Source organism: Aotus nancymaae, unplaced genomic scaffold (assembly GCF_030222135.1).
Source record: "Aotus nancymaae isolate 86718 unplaced genomic scaffold, 86718_ANA_hifiasm-v0.15.2.pri h1tg000033l, whole genome shotgun sequence".
NCBI classification, from domain to species: Eukaryota; Metazoa; Chordata; class Mammalia; order Primates; family Aotidae; genus Aotus; species Aotus nancymaae.
In genome coordinates, this window is record NW_026988447.1 from 23,502,591 (window position 1) to 23,518,642 (window position 16,052).

A 16,052-nucleotide genomic window follows, 5' to 3' on the forward strand; every position below is an offset into this window, starting at 1 on the left:
CTGTTCTTTGCCAAAAATGGCAGAGATCGTGTCTGTTCGATACAATCTCCTGAATGTCGGAAATCAATAGGGGAAGGTAAACCTGACATATAAGCCTGAAACATATGCCTATATAGATGGTTTCTTTCAAACTTGCAAGTCAAGGTTTAAAAAGTTTAAAGATAAGAACCTTAATGTGTACACACATACACACACCTCTGTCTCTCTGTCTCTCACATGGGCATGTATAACTTACCTGGTGGGTTCGGGCTTCTTGCTTTGACAGTTGATGAGCAACAGGTAGTCTTGAGGATCCTCCTGAATGCCAAGAGTTTCCAGGTGTGGCGGAACGTTGATTAGCTGATATGGAGGAGGTAGAGTAGCAGAGGATGAATCCACCTGGGTGGATGGTGGTGCTGTATTTATAGCTAAAGGTAAATCAGCTGGTGCTTGTAAGGAGCTGCCAGGTGGCTTCACAGGATCTGCAACACCAAAGTTTAACTATCACATCTATCATAGTTAAAAAATCTTTGGAAAACAAAGCTACTAAGGAGACAAATTGTTTCAACACACGAAAACAGAATAAATCATAACAATGTCAGCTAAAACGAATGCTACCTAAATGGCAACCTTTATACAGGAAGTATTTTTTTATTCTTGTCAGAGAGATCTAAAGAGTAGGACTCTCTATATTCCAGAAGCTGTAAAAAAGTCATGGCTAACCTTGCCTTGAACAGTCTTCAGTTTTGAGGCTATGGGAAGGAAGCTGTTCTACAACCTTAGTAGAAGAGACAGATTTTCCTCCCATGATAATAAAGCGCTTCCTAAGCCAACCCAACCTTCCAAAAAGACCCGTTTAATTACACAGTTTTTACCAGGACCATGGTCCTGTGAGTACCAGGGTCAGCTCTTTACCCTATGCTTATTTTGATAATCATTCTTTTCTTTCTACCTCTTAGCAGATTAGAGAGAAACATTTCTAATTCTGGGACTTGTGAAAATAAAGTCTATTCATGTTCAAAGAAAGAGTTTTTTTAAGGCATCATCTCTTCCCCTCAGCTCATTTATTTGCCATTTGGTGGATTTTTGTAGTATTTTTATGAAAAGAGGGCCAGCAAATAAAGAAGCAAATTATTAAGCCCTTAACTATGTTCTGAGAGAAATATGAAAAGAGCTAAATTGTACAAAAGAAAGCAATTTGAAAACCAGGTGAAATTCTAGAATAAAATCCCACTGTAGTCACTGCCATAACAAAGTATATTAAAGGCCCAGAAAATAATGCTCTGTTAGTCTGGTTAGGAATAGAAGGCCATAAACAATTCAGAAAAAGGCAAATGCTCATACATGAATAAAGAAATTTGTTCTTCAAATTTGTTATGAAACAGAAAAAACTAGGTTGAAACTGAAATTTTTCACAAAACATTAAATATGCTAAAATATGGTAATGATAGATGCAAGAGGCAGATAAAAAGGAGGGTCTCCAGAGATTCTCCGACCTGCCAGTGCACTGGGAATCGGGATGGAGCCACGGAAAGTTCGCACAAGGGAAGGAGCCTGGCCTCTTCAGTTCCCATACGGTGGCCTCGTATTCAATCTGCGAGATGGGGGCCTGTTAGAGGGACCCCCCTCTCACTTTGCTGGATGTTTATTTTTCTTCTTTTCCTTTTTTGCCCAATAAATTCCACTCCCCTCAAAGTGTCCTTCAGTGCATTCCCAATCCTTCCTGGTTGTGTGACAAAAACTCAGTTTTAGCTGAAATAAGATACAAAGTTCTGCATCATTTTTGGTGCCCGAATGTGGGGGGCATGAGGAAGGGTAAGATGCAAACCAAAAAATCTTTTTCCCTTTCATTTCTAAGCCTTTTTGTCCTCAGACTTCTTCTGAGGTTAGAGGAAATTATGCCTTCCCTCAACTCCTGTCGCTCCCAGGAATCGGGAATGTTGTCCTTTTCCTTCTTTTTTCAAGATAGACAGCAGTGGCTATGGCCAAAAGGCCCTGTGTGGCAAGTGGGCCAGCATTCCCCACCATGTCGCTCTCCCTGTGGGAGGAACCATCTACATAAGAATGAGAAGTTCTTCCCCAGGCATCTTTTTCTTTTCTCCACACTGTCAGTAGTTAACACAGCCATGCATTTAAGCCGTCTTTTCCTTTTCTCCACCAGGTCAAGTTAACTGTAACTTTAAAGTGAGTTTTTTGTTTTCCCAGATGATGTTTTACTAGGCCAGGAAAAAGGATCACTGTTTTTTATTTCTCTGTAAAGTTTTAATTATGAAAAAGTATTTGTGAGGTTGGTCTTAAGCTGTAGCCAATCTGGTGTGTTTTGCATGCTTTTCTGTATGATCAGAAGCAAACTTTGCTGCAGGCCTCCATCTTATTGTACATCCTTGGAAGTGTGACTGGTAATCACTTGGCAGTGCTTTGTTTCTCCTGTGCCATTTTACAATGGTGACCCAGGTTCAATCCTGGTTTAGGGAGAGGGCCCTTTCTGGTTTAATATCTAGGTGACTTTTGCTATTTGTTGATTCTCTTCCTTTCCACGAACTGCATTGGATATTCCTTTCTCTGAGCCTTTAGTAAAGTTTGAAAGCCAGAAATACTGACCACTTGGTGCAGCTAAAGTCAGACAACAAGGGATTTAAAAGAATTTTCTTAAAGAGCACTCAGCTTAATTAAAGGTGGACATCCAAATTGTAGGTATATTTACAAGGCCTTTATGTTTTTTCCTTCTTGGATCTTGCTTTGCTGGAAAAGGGCTTTTTCTAGTCAACTGAATTATTTTTCTTCATTTTGCCTTGCCACCCTTAATGCTTGCATGATGGGGGAAAGTCCTCTGTTTTCTTCATGAAACCTCAGGAATTAAAAGTGAATAGATCCTTCCTAATATCGGTTTTTGCCCCCAGTTATACCTGTTTATTAGGCCTTAGAAGTTGCATGTTTTTCTAACCCTGCCTCTTTATGGGCTCAACCTGGAGGCAAATAATCTAGGTTGGCAAACAAAATAGTCTTATGGCTACTGGGTTTTCTTGTGTCATGTGGTTATATACGTATTATATGTATGATGTCTATAAAAGAGGCTCTAATTAACTTAAAGAAGGATAGGTACTTGGATCAAATATTGAAAGGGAAGATAAAAGCTGAGGTATCTTTTAGGTCACGTTGACTTTAATCTTTGAGAAACAGAATTGGTCTAAAGATTATTGGTAAAATGTAGATGTCAAAATGTAAATTTTTGCCTGGGTTAAAGGACTGTTTTGAATTAGATAAGATAAAGCTAAAAGTTCAAACAAGTTGTTAAAGGATTGTAAAAATTCATCTTGCAAAAGAAATTCCATGTGTGAACATATTAACTAAATTCAAAACGGTATAATAGGCTATTTTTGTAAATTGAGCATTGAAATAAAAGCACAACAAGGTACTCTGAAGGCACTAATTTCTTTGGCAAAATTTTTAAGAGGTTATAAAAGGTTTCTACTTTTTCAAAAATTTCTGAGTCATCATTTTGGCAAAATAACTTATAGTAATCTGGAATTCTATTTTATAACATCGAGTGTTCTGACCCTCTAACAGGCTTGCCAAAATCAAACTTCAGTTTTGAAATTGTCTTTGCTGACACCTGGATTTCTGGATGCTACAGAGGGCCCTTGGAGCATCCAGAAGAGAGATAAACAGGACTATCTGACATGTTTAGGTACATGGTATTGCCAAAATGATGTTTAATCTTCTTCAGGTTATATCTTGGGGAACAATATTATCTTCCAAAATTGTATAGGATTTCTAAAATTCTAACGTCTGAATATGTGCTATCAATCACAAGGTTGTTATGTTGTAAACTACAGAGATAACTAAATTTCTTTTTCAATTGTGTTTCTGACTGTAACTACTCTGGATATTTCATTACTCACAGACAATTGTCTTGTTTTGATCCTCTTCAAAAGATGGTTTATAATCAGCTACAGAACTTTGAAAGGTGCTTTCAAATGTAGATTTCTGATAACTTGGGAAATTGTGACATTGGAATAAAGGAAAAATGTGCAGGACTCATGGAGTGTTGACATGTTCACGAATATCAAGCAAAACAAGAGTTAACTAAATGGACTGAACTAATAGAAGACCAAAATCTTTTTGACTTTTGCTTGGAACATTGCTGACCCTTGTTTTTCAGAGTCAAAGGAAACTTATTTTGAGCTATTCATGGCCTTTAATAATTAAAGTATAATCCTGTGAACAAAATTTGGAGCATATTTGTCTTTCTGTCTCACTTCTCCAGAATTTGGAAACTAGTTGTGAGTATTCTTAACTTATAGCAATACGGTTGTTTGTACCAGTGCAGTAAGAATCCATTTTCTTTTGCAACAGGACACAATTGGAGAAACTGGTTGTTTTACCAAGGTTTTGACTGGAAGGGTATGCTTCCCTTTAAAAAGCCAAGCTCTACTTGCAGAGCTTAATAAAGCCCCTTGGGAAAATTGGCCTCAGCTTGTCTACACAGTCCCTGTACAGGGTTCTTAACCTGTAGTGAGTAAAGAATGTCACTTTCCAAGAGTCCTAGGAACCACATGTTCTTGGGACCTCAAGAAGAGAGGAGTTTACCCACTCACAGATATTTGAGGGTACAAACACACTTGTGGACTTGGCTTTAGAAAGTCCTGAGATTCCTTGGGGAATAGAGTCCCATCAAAGCCAATCTAAAAGGCCTATGTAAAACTAATTATTTGGGCTGGGCATGGTGGCTCACACCTGTAATTCCAGCACCTTGGGAGGCTGAGGTGGGCAGATCACTAGCAGTCAGGAGTTCAAGACTACCCTGGCCAACATGGTTGAAATCCCATTTCTACTAAAAATACAAAAATTAGCCAGGTGTGGTGGCATGGGCCTGTAGTCCCAACTACTCAGGAAGCTGAGGTGGGAAAATCACTTGAATCCAGGAGGCAGAGGTTACAGTGAGCTGAGATCATTCTACTGCACTCCCACCTAGGCAACAGAGTAAAACTCCATCTCAAAAAAAAAAAATTATTGCTGCACTTTATGCAAGTAATGGGGCCAAGTATAAGACTAAAGTCTATTTTGCAAACAACTCAGTCCTATTGTGATTTGTTTTTAACAAAAATGAGGACTGCAGAGAGACAGAAATGTTCAAAAACTTGTCATACATTTGTCATGACATTCTAGACTCAGTTGTTTTTAAGTTCTTGCCTACATTTTAAACCAACTCTGCTTATTCCTGTGAAATCAACCAGCAATCTCTGGCTGCAGCTCAGAAGGAGCTAAGGGGTTGAGTAGTGTAAAAATCTAGATCAATATTCTAGTTCTAAGCAATTGTCTTGAAAATCCTGACAAGTGATGGGAATAAATAGGATGCCCACCACCCAGAGGTTTCCTTTTTGGGAAAATAAGACCAAGGGAGCTAACCAAATCCCCCTTGCACCCAAAACCCAGGCCAAGCCCCATGCACCCAAATCTTAGCAAGCATAACTATAGCAACTAGTTATCTGGGTGTGTCACAATACATCCTTTTCTCAATTCCACAGCTTCACCTTAGCATTCAGCTTATGATAAGGAGTCCATACAACTCCCTCAAGATACATTTTTGTCTCAAACTCAATTCTAAGCTTTGGATTAAAGCTCTAGGAAAGAAAACTAGATCTGAGAGATCCAGAGGCAGATGACAATGGAAGTTAAAAGGTACAGCACAGATGAGCGTGACTTATTCCGGCTGATTAAGCTAGGTTTCTCCTTTCATGCATAAAGGTCACGCCAATATCCATGGCATACATGAGGTCTACGGAATTCAAAGGCTACTGACAGCAGGGGAGATAGGACATATGTGGGTAAGAGCAGATATTCCCACCCCCTAGACCTCCCTTGTTAACATGGGTAAAAGCCACTTTGACACCCATGGGTGGCACCCTGTAGTGGTTGCTGGGACTTGGGGATTTAAGAACGGAAAAAAAGAAAGAGATGCTTCACTTTTCCTCCCTCACGTACCCTGGGTATTCACTAGGAAGAGAAGGGAACCTGGGATGCTTCCGTCCCCTCTTTTTAGATGAGCAGCCATTCACCTTTAGTCTGTATCCCTTTCAAATGCATTCTGAACCCCTAAGACTCCTTTGAAAAAAAGCCTTCTTTTTCCTCCTCTATCCCCCCTTCACTGATGGGTGTGTCTCTGTACTATGGGATACTCCTAGCTAATGCATCCTCCAAACTGGGAAAAGTTAATTTCCCAAACCTTAAACTGGTTGGCTTAGGATTGCAGTTGGAGGAAGGGAACACAGAAGGCTGACATGCCGGAAAAAAGGGTAAAAGTCAGGCTTTGGCCTCCCTCTCCCTGTGCAAACTGATAAAAGGCCTTGGGGACTTTTGAGCTATACTTATCCCCAATCCCGTTTTGTTTTATACATGTTTTCTAATAACCCGGTTTGTCTATTCTCCATCAAACTCTAAACAGTTATGCAACTGGAGCCTCGAATGATGGCACCTTTTGCCAGGGACTCTTAGATATGCCTCTGAGGGGAATCTGACTGCTGTTTTCCCAAAGCAGAGACCCTTCTCAGCGGGAAAGAGTTAAGAATGGTCTTTGTCCTTATCCTTATTCTAAAGGCCATTAGATGTATTTCTTTAGAGTGGGGAGTGATAATATGGGAGAAGCTTAGCCTTTCCAGTTCCTGGGTGGTGGCCTGGAATTCATTCCATAGGTACCGCCTCTTACTTTGCTGGGAGTCTTTTTCTCTTTTTTTTCTCTCTGGCCCATTAAATTCCATTCCCCTCACCCTTCAATGTGTCCATGTTCCCAATCCTTCCTGGTCTTGTGACAAGAACCCGGTCTAGCCGAACTAGGGAGCAAAGTTCTGCTTCAGTAATGCATGTCATTTGGCCTGTTAATTTATCACAGAGAGGCTAAATATCTGCTCTATTTTCTCTAGAAAATAAATTATATTAGAATAAATCCACATGATTTTGATAATGCCTTTATGTATTTAACTGTAATATTCATAAATGTACCACAATCATGTTTGTTTAGCTTATTTTACAACCTCTTAGGCCTAGAAAGTCATATCCTAATTATGAAGCCTGAATAATAACACATTTATATGGCTAAATATGACAGTGTATCTCTAATAATGGTTCCCAATAAGAAACAAGAAAGGATCAGAACTCCTATGCATTATTGTGCCTTACATGTCGCAGATGCTGAAAAAATGTTTCATTCACAAGGCAGACACCCACTAAACACTCTGTTTGTTTGTTTTATTATTTATTTTTTTGAGACAGAGTCTCCCTCTGTGCCCAGGCTGGAGTGCAGTGGCACCATCTTAGCTCACAGCAGCCTGGAACTCCTGGGATCAAGCGATCTTCCCCTTCTATGTAGCTGGGGCTACAGGCACACATAATCACACCTGGTTAATTTTTTAAACTTTTTGTTGAGACATAGTCTCACCATGTTGCCCAGGCTGGTCTCAGACTCCTGGGCTCAAGACATCTTCCTGCCTCAGTCTCCCAAAGTACTGGGATTACAGGACTTTTATGTCAAGTCAGAAGAAATTAAGGCAAGGGCCACTTCCAAATCTGTTAAGACCCATTCACCTGCATGTGCAGTTTTGGGATTTGCTCCTCAAGAACTCTGAGCACTCCTAGATGAATCAAGTTCAAAAATTTTCTTTTAGAGAATCTGGCCTGAATAAATAGAAGTTGAACCAACTTCTAACTTTTTATCTTTACTATGCTCTATGTAATGTCAAGTCTTCATAGCTCATCTAACAAAATCTAATACCTTATGCCAGGAGTTAATTTTTCTTTCTTATATATAAACATAAAAGAAAAATGAATTTTTGGATATTTATATGACATAATGCCATAAATTCAGTGGATGCTCATAAATACCTGTTGTGGTATCTAACAAATGTTGATTATAAAATGGTAATCAGACCATACACTGTAAAATGTTTTACTGTTTTGATTCAGTTGCAAATATACAGAGATTTAAAATACCACAGATTAAATTGTGACTCAGAGTTAATCCTTGAGGATTTAAAAGAAGTATGAAAAATATTTATCTTTTAAAGAAGCGCTTAAGAAAAATATATACAACAGGACAGCAGAATTGGAAAACTGTTAATGTATCCTACAAACTGTATTTACAAGTATATTCCATATACTTCTCATTTCTTCTACAGTACAGGCATAGTAAAATGGAATAAACCAGCTCAATTTTCAGTTCTGACCAAAAAACACTACTCACTGGAAATACTTCACTATATGAAATAGTATGAATTCTAGATTTTCATTGTAACTACTGAAATAACTTTTTCAGGTGGTTGTTTTTATAGATACCCTTTCCTTTAACACTTTTTCTAAACTTCATGGCTATACACTAAATGCACTGAGTGATTCATCTTAAGTGGGAAAAGAAAATCACCTGGCCAGGCAGTCATGTCTGTCTGACTTTGTTTTATTAACACAATGGGACCATCTCATTTTTAATCTTCCACTTCTCCCACCTGTGAATGACAAGAGTGTCTTACTCTCTTTTATGCTTGCAATCCTCTCAATTTTCTGAAGAGAGGCCAGAGATTTCATTATATTTGCTATCAAGATCATGAAAAGATCTTTAAACAGCCAGGAAAGTAACTCCAATCACTCCAACCACTCCAACCACAGTAACATGCAAAGGACTTTCAAAGGGAAGAGGGAACCACTCTACTACTTTGGCTCAGATAATGCACTATCTTCAAATTTGTATAGTCTTTGGGATTATTTTACTCATGTTAATTTGACTATGTACTCAGCTCTGCATATTTTAAGACAATCATTATACTGTGTGTAAATATTCTCTAACATTACATTTCTGACCAAAGCTAAGCAACTGGTCTGAAAAAAGAAACTTCTGTTCTACTTTATAAAGACATGTAATTTACACTACTGGTAATGGAACAGACCATTTTGCTTTCTGCCTTGCTTTTCTGACTTACTGGTCTTTCTAAGTAATGCTAGTATCAAGCTTCTAAGAACCAAATATTAGTTTAGGGTTTGCTTATGTGTGTGAAATTATTTCCCATTTCTTAAATCAGAAGGGCATGAAGAGTATAATTAATATCCATTAAAGGCTAATAAGCTGCTGGAGCAAACTCCTAATTGAAATTTACTTAGGAAGCTATTAAGTCTGCTAAGGAAAGCCTTTCAGTGAACAAGCTTCCAGTGAAGAGCAGATTATCATGTGATGAGATCCACAAATAATAAACTGGCCCACATGACCCTTACCCTAATGTACAGTTTATCCTATTTGAAACCATAATACCCTCATGTTAGTATCCCTCACAAAAGTTGGGGTGCCAAGATAATGCCTCTGAACATTCAAAATAATTACTTAAAGAAATCCCAAATGGCAGAAGAGTTGAAGCCCTAGGAAACAATTCTACTCTTCGTTATTGGTAAGGTAGAACGTTTCAAACTTGATGTGATAGGCTTTTTGGTTTTGTAACCACTAAATTACTCTATCTGAGCATGCAGTAATAAAACTGTGGTGATGTCATGTTCTTTTCAGGAGACCAGATAAGATTCTTCTCTCTGAAGATGGGCTGTATCTACTGATAGAATAATTCTTTTGGTTTCCAGTGTGAAAGTTTACCTTTATGTTCACAATGAAATGTAAACAGGTCAGGGTTACTCTGCTCCTATTGATTAGTGATCTATCTGGTGTGCTGAAGAATTTTTCTTTCTGTAAAGATAAGCATTTCAAACAGAACTGTCTAACTTAGCAAATAAGAGCCTACAAAGACCATGCATTATCATTAATACTAACATACCATTTTCTCACTTCTAAATACACCATTTTTTAAGGAAAAACATTTTAAAAAGGCAAATTTAACATGTGGATACAAATAAGAAATAGCAGTAGTTGCAATTTTCTGTGAAGCAACCTGCACTGCAGTTTCTTCAATTTATTTACTCAACAACTGAAGACCCTTAAACATAGCATGATCTGTTTAATGTTTCAAGTAGAAAAACTTTATTTGTCATGATACTCTCTTTAGTAGATTGTGAAACAGGCTTAGAGACTTTAACATAAACCTTTATTCTTTTTTTTTTTATTGCATTTTAGGTTTTGGGGTACATGTGAAGAACATGCAAGATTGTTGCATAGGTGCATACGTGGCAGTGTGATTTGTGGCCTTCCTCCCCTTCACCTATATCTGGCGTTTCTCCCCATGCTATCTCTCCCCAACTCCCCACCCCCTGCCGTCCCTCCCCTATTTCCCCCAACAGACCCCAGTGTATAGTGCTCCCTTCCCTGCGTCCATGTGTTCTCAATGATCAACACCCACCTATGAGTGAGAACATGTGGTGTTTTGTGTTCTTGTGTCAGTTTGCTGAGAATGATGGTTTCCAGGTTCATCCATGTCCCTACAAAGGATGCGAACTCATCGTTTTTGATGGCTGCATAATATTCCATGGTGTATATGTACCACATTTTCCCTGTCCAGTCTATCATCAATGGGCATTTGGGTTGGTTCCAGGTCTTTGCTATTGTAAACTGTGCTGCAATGAACATTCATGTGCATGTGTCCTCATAGTAGAACTATTTATAATCCTTTGGATATATACCCAGTAATAGGATTGCTGGGTCAAATGGAATTTCTATTTCTAGGTCCTTGAGGAATCGCCACACTGTCTTCCACAATGGTTGGACTAATTTACACTCCCACCAACAGTGTACAAGTGTTCCTATTTCTCCACATCCTCTCCAGCATCTGTTGTCTCCAGATTTTTTAATGATCGCCGTTCTAACTGGCGTGAGATGGTATCTCAATGTAGTTTTGATTTGCATTTCTCTAATGACCAGTGATGATGAGCATTTTTTTATATGTTTGTTGACCTCATGTATGTCTTCTTTTGTAAAGTATCTGTTCATATCTTTCACCCACTTTTGAATGGGCTTGTTTTTTCTTGTAAATCTGTTTTAGTTCGTTGTAAATTCTGGATATCAGCCCTTTGTCAGATGGGTAAGCTGCAAAAATTTTTTCCCATTCTGTTGGTTGCTGATTCACTCTAATGACTGTTTCTTTTGCCGTGCAGAAGCTGTGGAGTTTTGTCCCATTTGTCTATTTTGGCTTTTGTTGCCAATGCTTTTGGTGTTTTGGTCATGAAGTCCTTGCCTACACCTATGTCCTGAATGGTTTTGCCTAGGTTTTCTTCTAGGGTTTTTATGGTGTTAGGTCTTATGTTTAAGTCTTTAATCCATCTGGAGTTAATTTTAGTGTAAGGTGTCAGAAAGGGGTCGAGTTTCTGCTTTCTGCATATGGCTAGCCAGTTTTCCCAACACCATTTATTAAACAGGGAATCCTTTCCCCATTGCTTGTTTTTTTCGGGTTTATCAAAGATTGGATGGTTGTAGATATGTCGTGTTGCCCCCGAGTCCTCTGTTCTGTTCCATTGATCTATATCTCTGTTTTGGTACCAGTACCATGCTGTTTTGATTACTGTAGCCTTGTAGTATAGTTTGATGTACGGTAATGTGATGCCTCCCACTTTGTTCTTTTTACTTAGAATTGACTTGGCTATGCGGGCTCTCTTTTGGTTCCATATGAAGTTTAAGATGGTTTTTTCCAGTTCTGTGAAGAAGGTCATTGGTAGCTTGATGAGGATAGTGTTGAATCTGTAAATTACTTTGGGCAGTATGGCCATTTTCACTATATTGATTCTTCCTAACCATGAACATGGAAAGTTTCTCCATCTGTTTGTGTCCTCTCTTATTTCATTGAGCAGTGGTTTGTAGTTCTCCTTGAAGAGGTCCTTTACGTTCCTTGTTAGTTGTATTCCTAGGTCGAATACCATAATTCTTATCCAGAGGTTTGAAGGCCTAAGAATCACTTGTGGGGAATTTTAGAAATCTTGGTGACTGGGTCCCATCACAGGAGATTCAATAAATAAAGATCTCGAGAGCAGTGGCTTGGAAATGTGCAATTTAAAAAAAAAAAAGAAAAAGAAAACAAACTAAAAATTCTCTGGTTGAATTGGTTCTCAGGAAAATGCAATTTAACACCACAAGATACCACTAACACCCAATAGAATAGCTAAAATTAAAGACTGACAACATCAAACGATGAGAATGTAAAGTAAACTCACGTACTGCTGGTAGGAAGGCAATTGGTTCACTAACTTTGGAAAACTAAAGCTGTTAAACCTATTAAAGCTAAATATACCTATGTAGTCAAACACAGCAATTATATTCATGGGTATATACCCAAAAGAACTAAGTGTTTATGTTCATCAAAATACATATAAAGAAATGTTCACTACAGCTTTATTTGTATAAACTAAAATTTGAAAACAATGCAAATATCAATCAACATTCGAAAAGATCCATAATTTGTGATATATTCACACAATGAAATGCTACAAGGAATTAAGAACTCTTGTTACATGCTACAACATGGATGAATCTCACAGACTTAATATTGGAAAAAATAATGGTTCCATTTATATGAAGTTTAAGAATAGGCCAAACTAATCCATAGTAATAAAAGTAATTTTTAAAAAAGTTAATTTGGGTGAAGGCTTTACTGGCAAGAGGCAGGAAAAAACTTTCTAGAGAAGGAGAAATGTTCCATTTCTTAATCTGAGGGGCAGTTACACAGACACCTGTGTCTACATGTAGATATAACTACACTGAACTGTATGCTTAAGATTTGTGCCCTTCATACTAATAAGTTATACCTCAATAAAAAAAAGTAAATAAAAAGAAATGTTAAAAAGTACCAATTAAGATTGCTTTCCAGGAAAGGAAGCGTATGTATATTCTTACATGTTAGTTTATACCTACTTGACTCAAGGAGAGAATATCAAATAGAGAATTTTCCTTTTTTTTTTTTTTTTATTAAGCCACATGATCTGGGCATTTTGAGAAAAGCAACTCAGAGGCAGCTTTCTAATCCTGCATCTAATTAGACCAGAGGCCTTTATATGAAGTTAGTGAGCTGCTTTCCGATACTTGTTTAGCAGATCTAACAGCTTCCACCTCGTGCTGTAGAAACAAAAATAAATCTGTACATTTCCAAGAAAAACAAAGAAATTAGTTTCTATCCTCAAATCTACTAAAGAAAAGCATTCATAGGAACCACACACAGTTTAATGAGCTAGGACTTAAAAACAGATATAGCCTGCCAGCATTTTGAGTATTCAATAATAGCAGTGGTCACCTGGGGCAGCGGAAATAACATGGTAACGATATTTTGAGAGGTTCCTGGAATCAAAACACAGGTCAGATTTTTCCCTTTTCCTTTTGTTTTCAGGGGAAAATTAGTTATTCTCACAGGGATTGGGGACAATTATTTTCTCAGACTGTGATAACCAGGCATGGTCTATTTCTTCTCACATCTAGTCTGAAACTAGTATAGCAAAAAATCATCTTGTACTGTTAGCTAATTTTCAAGCCAACAGTAGGAGGACAGTCAGCTTTCTGAAACAGGAAGAGCACAGGGCTCGGGACAGATCAAGGTAAAAACAAAAACATTTATTATTTAGTGATTGGTGGTGATATTTATTTGGACACAAAAGAATATAAAGCAGGTAGTCAAGTCAGTGGAAAAACAAAGGCATTTTGTTTACCTTGTCATATTAAACTGTATAAATATGATTACAAAAGATAATAGCAGTTCTCTGCTATTTAGAACTTAGATGTGTGAAAATTTTTGTAAGTCTTTTTGCAGTTTTGCCACTATGGATCAAAAACCAAAATTACAGAATAAAATATGTTTTTGGCTGCTTGATACTACATAACAAAGAACTGTTCATGTTTTATAGATTTATTCCAAGAAATTCAACGAATACCTCAAAGCAGTATATTAAGACAGTTCTAAAGGTGACTATTTGTGGAAATAACCAGAATGAAGTTGTGAAAAATCTCAGTCACAAAATTTAAAAAATAAATGCAGTTTCATTTCGATACAGCTCACGACCTCAATGTAGAACGTATTGGCAGATTAAAGTTCTTAGATACTTGCTTTATCTGTTAATGAACATATAAAAATAACTTGTGATTAACACAGCTGTACATGGTAACCAACTCACAGACTATATATAAGAAATGTGAATAATCATACTATGGATTTTCTTACACCCCTCCCTCCACCATGGATCTTGTAAAGATGAAAAGTTCACAAACTGAGAGTTGCACTCAACCTAAATATACCTCTAATCTATTTTGTAAGGAATTGGGAGTTTTACCACTGAAAAGATCACTGAAGCTTTTAAGTTTTGAAACTTCACCTCTCTGTATTTGGTAGAAATTTTATAATGTGAAAACAGATATTGGGAGCGACTGATTCTGACTTCTAAAATCAACGAAAATATTTCTGCTAAGTACAAAAATAAAGTTCTCAGTACATTATCAGTTACAAACACAGAGCCACTGAAACTACCTAGGCTTTTCCTGACCCTCTTAATATTAAATCAGACGCTGCTGCTAACTATGCTTATCCAGTTCTTTAGCAGAGCGCTTATGCATCAGTAGTATAATTCCTGGATTATTTGTCTCTCCTACTAGACTGACTGTAAGCTCTATGAGCACAAGAACCATATTTATAAACTTCCACAGAATTATACTTTCATATATTTATATATACATGTATATATATAAACTTGTACTCAATTATTGTAATGAATTATTTTTGCTATTTCTCTTAATGAATCCTCTCCCATCAGACGCTCAGTCTGTGATGTTTACCTTTCGTCTCCTTGTCACCTAATACATATTTGTTGAATGAATTTCCACAGCCTAGTAGAGTGTCAGTAAACTCAAATAATTTGGTGAACTAATCAATCGATTTTCTAAAAGCACACCAAGCTTTCCTTCCCAAAGCTGAGTGAGTGTTTGTCAAACTCCCAAACGATAAGAATCATTCTAAGGTGGCCAAATAGACATGATGCTGTGCCTTAAAACTTGCAAAGTTAATCTCAGACAATTGAACATTACACATTCTTATTCTGGGTTCTCAATTTTACCCATCCTTGAATGGGCTTCATAAAAATTAGACTCACATTCCTTGACTGAAGAATGTACATCCTCTACGAGAACATCTCATTTCCTTTGTAAATATATTTAGGAGCATTGTAAAAAGAAGAGAGGTGGAAGAACATCTATGATTTAGCTTTTTGGATCAACTCAATCTATACAGACAAGCAACAGAGACAAAAGTCTGTTCTTAGGTCCCCCCCAAAACAAATTCTACATTGAAAAGGCAACAGGCAAAGGAACAACAAGATAATAAAATGACGAATTATTTTAACAGATAATCCATTACATAATAAAACTAATGTGCTAAGTCCAATAATTATCATTACTGACTAGTTGTTAACCATTAAAAACAGAGCTATCTCATTTGTCATTTTAACTCTGAAACCCTCCACTGCACTCAAATATAAATATAAATGCAAGCAGAAAAGGAAAGGGTTTTAACTGAAGTTAGAAGTAGCATCCCCATGCCCACTTACACTGTGACCATATTTAGTAATTTCATGAAAACAACTGAAGCCTTAATTCCTCCTGTGAAACAACTTCTTGAGACTTTTAATCACCAGAGCTCTGCTGAAGATTTGTATTTCATCAGCCCCCTTCCAGCTAAGCTGGATTTCTCCTTCTCTCGTAGTGTGCTGTCCCATGAGATTCTGAACTCCCTCATCAAGGGGTTTCCCCGACCCCACTGGGCAAACCCCAGCCCTGGCAGGCTCCTTTCTCCAGGGCTGCTGACTGGCCAGAGAGGAAGCGGCACACTGGCCTGAGCTCATTAGAGATGATTAGTCCCACTCCAATCCCAATCTTGGTGTTGATTATTAACACAATTTTCCACCCCTCATGGAATCTACAGCACTCCTAAATGGAGATGTTCGGAAATGCACACTTCTAAATGTGAGTATAACCACAAAGATGAAAAGGTCAAAGACCTCGGTTCACCTTTATTTCTGATTCTTGGCTCTACAAAGCTACTTTGTACTGGAGTCCCCTACCTACGTATTTAGTGTTTGTTTAAAAAGAAAAAGCAGAGAGAAGAAGTGATCAGCCAGCAATAAAAAAGAACCCA

General features: G+C 37.6%; 1 protein-coding gene across 4 annotated transcripts in view; it reads right to left on the reverse strand.

Moving 5' to 3' along the window:
- Nucleotides 1-16,052, reverse strand: part of GAB1 (GRB2 associated binding protein 1) — a 132,160-nt gene that overhangs the window by 35,791 nt on the left and 80,317 nt on the right. For all 4 annotated transcript variants that reach the window (XM_012453978.3, XM_012453980.3, XM_012453979.3 and 1 more), the window contains exon 3: nt 236-461. In XM_012453978.3, coding sequence (XP_012309401.1) covers nt 236-461 — 226 coding nt within the window. The remainder of the gene's footprint in view (nt 1-235; nt 462-16,052) is intronic.